Raw genomic sequence first — 3,946 nt, 5'->3', positions numbered from 1 at the left:
TGTGCCCGACGGAGCAGACAACTTGAGGAGCGGGAGGCGCGGCGACCTCTTCCCCGTCTCCGGGAAGCCCGGCCCTCGCGCCCGCGCTCGGCAACGGGGACCTCGCTCCGGTGGCAACTTCCGGGTCGCCAGCTGCCCAAGGATCGCCTGACTCCGCCATCCTTCAGGGAATGGAGAGGTCGCCGGACGCCCCCCTCGCCTTAACCTCAGCCCCTTCATCGCCGCCTTAAAATCCTCCACGGCTAGCGGCTGGCGGCTAGGGGCGGAGACAGAGCCTCTCCAGGCAAACCCATGGGCAGGCCTCATCTCTGCCAGGACCCCGAAGCCCAGAGGCGACTTCCGGAAACAGCCGCCAGGCGGCGCCGGGGGCCAGAGCCAAAGTGGGGATCCTTAGCGACGTGAGAGGCAGAGGTTTTGAAGGGCTTTTGCAGGTGGAGCTGGTCTATCGCTTCTTTAAGCAGGTGAACGACATCATGCCTAAATATCTAGAGTCCCGAAGAAAAGGTGCCTGGCTCCTCCCGGACTAATTGAAACTTTATTGAGAACTAAAATAAAGATAAGGATGCTGGTATTCCATCCTGGAGTGAACAAAAGGATAGTTTCCCAGTCTCTGGGAGTCCTTTCTGTTTGTATAGGTTTACTCGATAAGATGTTATCCCGATTTTACAGACGAGAAAAGAGCTGCCACTTGCCTAAAAAAATGAGAGCGTCCAGTCGGCCTTGTTTAGACTCAGAACCAGGCCCTGGAGAATACAGATGCCTCATGTTTCTTAGAATATTGGTTTTTTTAGGGTGGTTCTCCCCAATCTAGTGACTTGCGGACCAGCTCTCAACTGCCACCTTTGCCTACAGGAGATTAATTAGGCTAACTGAAGGAAGGTGCTCTGTGGAAACAGAAAACGAGAGAGCGACTCAATGCACAAACTGATTTGTGTGATTCCCTCTGCGTAGAAGGGGACACAGTGTGACAAGCTTTGTTTAAGGCACAGATTACGATCTCCCTTCTCTCGTTGTGTGTAGCAAGAAAAGGGATAAGGACAAAGGCGCAGAGATGTTTAATGGTTTGTCCAAAGTAACCCTACTGTCAATGTTGCACCAAGTCTCCATAGAAAAGTAACTCACAAGTAGTAAAGTTGAATACAGTATGAAAATACTGTCTAAATACTGGGTGGAATCCAGTCTTCTGATTCTCAGATCCTTTGGGACCGAATTTATCTCTGAATTGGCACTCATAGAGTCTTCTCAAAATGCAATACCTTGTTCTCATCCCATTTATTTTAACGTTTTTATTTTCTACCTTGTCTTCATTTAAAGTTTGGCTATATTTGTGAGGGATTTTTTTTCTACCGTCTTCACTAAAATCTTGGCTATATTTGTGAGGGATTTTTTTTCTACCTTGTCTTCATTAAAATCTTGGCTATATTTGTAAGGGATTTTTTTTCTACCCAACAAAACTCAAGAAATTCCAGAATGGAATGCTACAATGTCTTTTCAGGAGTTCAGAGATCTTCTGAAGCCCCTTCTAAATAAGAGCCATCCTTGCAGCTCACTGTTCACTATCTATATATAAACTAAGATTTCAGAATTGTCTCCTATCCAAAGGATGATGTCATTTTCTTTATTTATGCTGTTAGATCTGATCTAAATTATTTGTAATCAACTATATTGAGCAACTTGAGTTCCTATCAGTACCAGTAATCATAGACCAGAAAAGGCACCAACAATTTAGAAATTAGAATTCATTGCTATAATGAATCAGAGAAAAGAGTTGATTTCCTTGCTAATTGGCTTCCTTTCAAGACACTTGGATTTTTATCATGCTTATGTTTTATTTCTATTTTCTTGATTGCAAATAACATCTGTTAATAGTCATGCATTTCTTTTTTTATATGAATAGACACAACTGAACACTAGGGTGGTGAAAATTTACCCCCTTCCTTCCAATCCGTATTGCCAACTTCAGAATTGGTAAGATGAGTTCTTACTCAATGACTCTTTAGAGAAGGAGGACCTACTTATGTTAATATAATGATTTTGGACAGTTTTTCTAGGCCTACAGGAATCAAGTTCCCTCAAAACGAACCTTTACCACCTTGAAATGCCTCTGCATCCCCTCCCCACGTGGCACGCAGTCATGCTGCTTGGGAGACATCTACTTAAGAACTGTTCTTGGAGTCCTGCTACCTGTCCTCACAGGCCCTCTCTGCATACCCTGACACTCAAACTTAAATGTAAAAGGGGAGCATTGTGCCCTAACCCATTTGGCTCAGTGGATAGAGTGTCAGCCTGCAGACTTAAGGGTCCCAGATTCGATTCTGGTCAAGGGCACGTACCTTGGTTGTGGGCACATCCCCAGTAGGGAGTGTGCAGGAGGCAGCTGATCGATGTTTCTAACTCGCTATCCCTCTCCCTTCCTCTCTGTAAAAAATAAATCAATAAAATATATTTTTTTAAAAAGGGGGGGAGCATCGTAATTGGAATGGGGCGAGATTTCAAAACACTAGGGAAAATATAGTGTTTAGAACACAAATTTGTCAGCGGGAGCTAACACACATAAAAAAGAGTTAATGGTAGAAGTTTCCCGAGAGTGAAGTCCTATATACACATCTGACAAGGCTTCGGATCAAACTGTGTTTCTGAAATGACACCATTTCTTCATAAACACTGACTTGTCAAACTGCATAAACTTTGGGGTGAGAGTAGTTTTCACTTTCCTGTGTTGTTTAGTCAACGTGGACAATTTCACAAACAGAAAGAATGGCTCTGTGTAACATGATGCACTTTCACCCCTGGCAGGCACCATCTTTCACCCTGGGTCAGGACGGGTCTCTGGTATCACAGGTTGCACGTGGGTCAAAGTGTATTATCCTTTGGCCATTAGTTCACACAAAACCATTAAACCATGTGGCCCTGAAAAAGAATATGTTGAACAGGCATGCTGAAAGCTTGCTAAAGCTAACAGGGTTTCCCCTGTACAGTTCCTGTTCCGCCTATTCTAATGATTATCAAAACCCACAGACTATTTCTAAAGTTTTGTCCTTGTGCCTATCAAAATGTGCCCCATCCGTGTTGAACGTTTACTTGCGCAGAGCACGCATCTAGTATATCGATTTCTTTTTCCAAAAGCATTAAGCTGATGTCTGTTGAACGCAATACAAGGTAAGGCAATTCCCTTGACAAAAATACAAAAAAAAAGTTTAAATCCAGGAAATATTTACAAGTCCTGAGTGAAAAACAAAACACCGCTATATTAATTTCCGGCAGAATTAATCAGAAGGCTGTGCAAGGTCTAGCGGAAGAATGGGGTCCTCCTCAATGGCTCCAGCAGGGTGGTCCAGGGGAGTCCCAGGGGGCCTTGGCCTCTGGGAGTCTCCCAAGAAAAGTAAAGGCGCTGGGAGGAGTGCCGCGAACTTTGACCGCAGCGCTGCACAAACAAAATGACCGCACCCCAGGCGGGCCCGCGGGTAAGTGAAGTTACAAGGGCTTCCGCGTCCAAAGAAGCCCCGCCCCGCCTCAGTCTGCCCCGAGGTCAGCTCCACCAATCCTCGGGCGCCATCGACAGCTCGGCTCCTCAGGCACCTTCAATCAAGTACCTATATCCGGGCCCAGGCCTGTGCCCCGCGATCAAGGAAGGTCAGTAGAGAGCCTATCAGAGTCGAGCTAGGGGCGTGGTCTGGGGGCGGAGGGCGGGCGGATGAGCCCGTGGGGCGGAGCGCGCTCGGCGCAGTCGGGTGCGATTGGCCACCCCTGGCAAGAGCCGCACCTCGGACAGCAGCAGCGGCGGCTGCGGGAGGGTCCGTGTGGCGCCCGGCGGCAGCGGCGGCGGCGGGGTCCTGCTGGAGAGAGTGGGACGCGACGCCGAGACCGCGGGCGGAGCCTCCGCGCGGCCGGCCCCTGCACTCAGAGACGGGACTCAGGGACCCTCCAGGGGACCAGCAGAAGAGCG

General features: G+C 47.8%; 1 protein-coding gene across 1 annotated transcript in view; it reads right to left on the bottom strand.

Annotated features, from left to right (window-relative positions):
* The window catches only part of SUDS3 (SDS3 homolog, SIN3A corepressor complex component), a 67,617-nt gene that overhangs the window by 38,232 nt on the left and 25,439 nt on the right, over window positions 1–3,946 (bottom strand). Inside the window, exon 2 of the mRNA XM_006754148.2 lies at window positions 3,082–3,172. Coding sequence (XP_006754211.1) covers window positions 3,082–3,172 — 91 coding nt within the window. The remainder of the gene's footprint in view (window positions 1–3,081; window positions 3,173–3,946) is intronic.

The sequence above is a fragment of the Myotis davidii genome, unplaced genomic scaffold (assembly GCF_000327345.1).
Source record: "Myotis davidii unplaced genomic scaffold, ASM32734v1 scaffold1330, whole genome shotgun sequence".
NCBI lineage: Eukaryota > Metazoa > Chordata > Mammalia > Chiroptera > Vespertilionidae > Myotis > Myotis davidii.
This window is presented reverse-complemented; position numbering and strand designations above follow the sequence as displayed.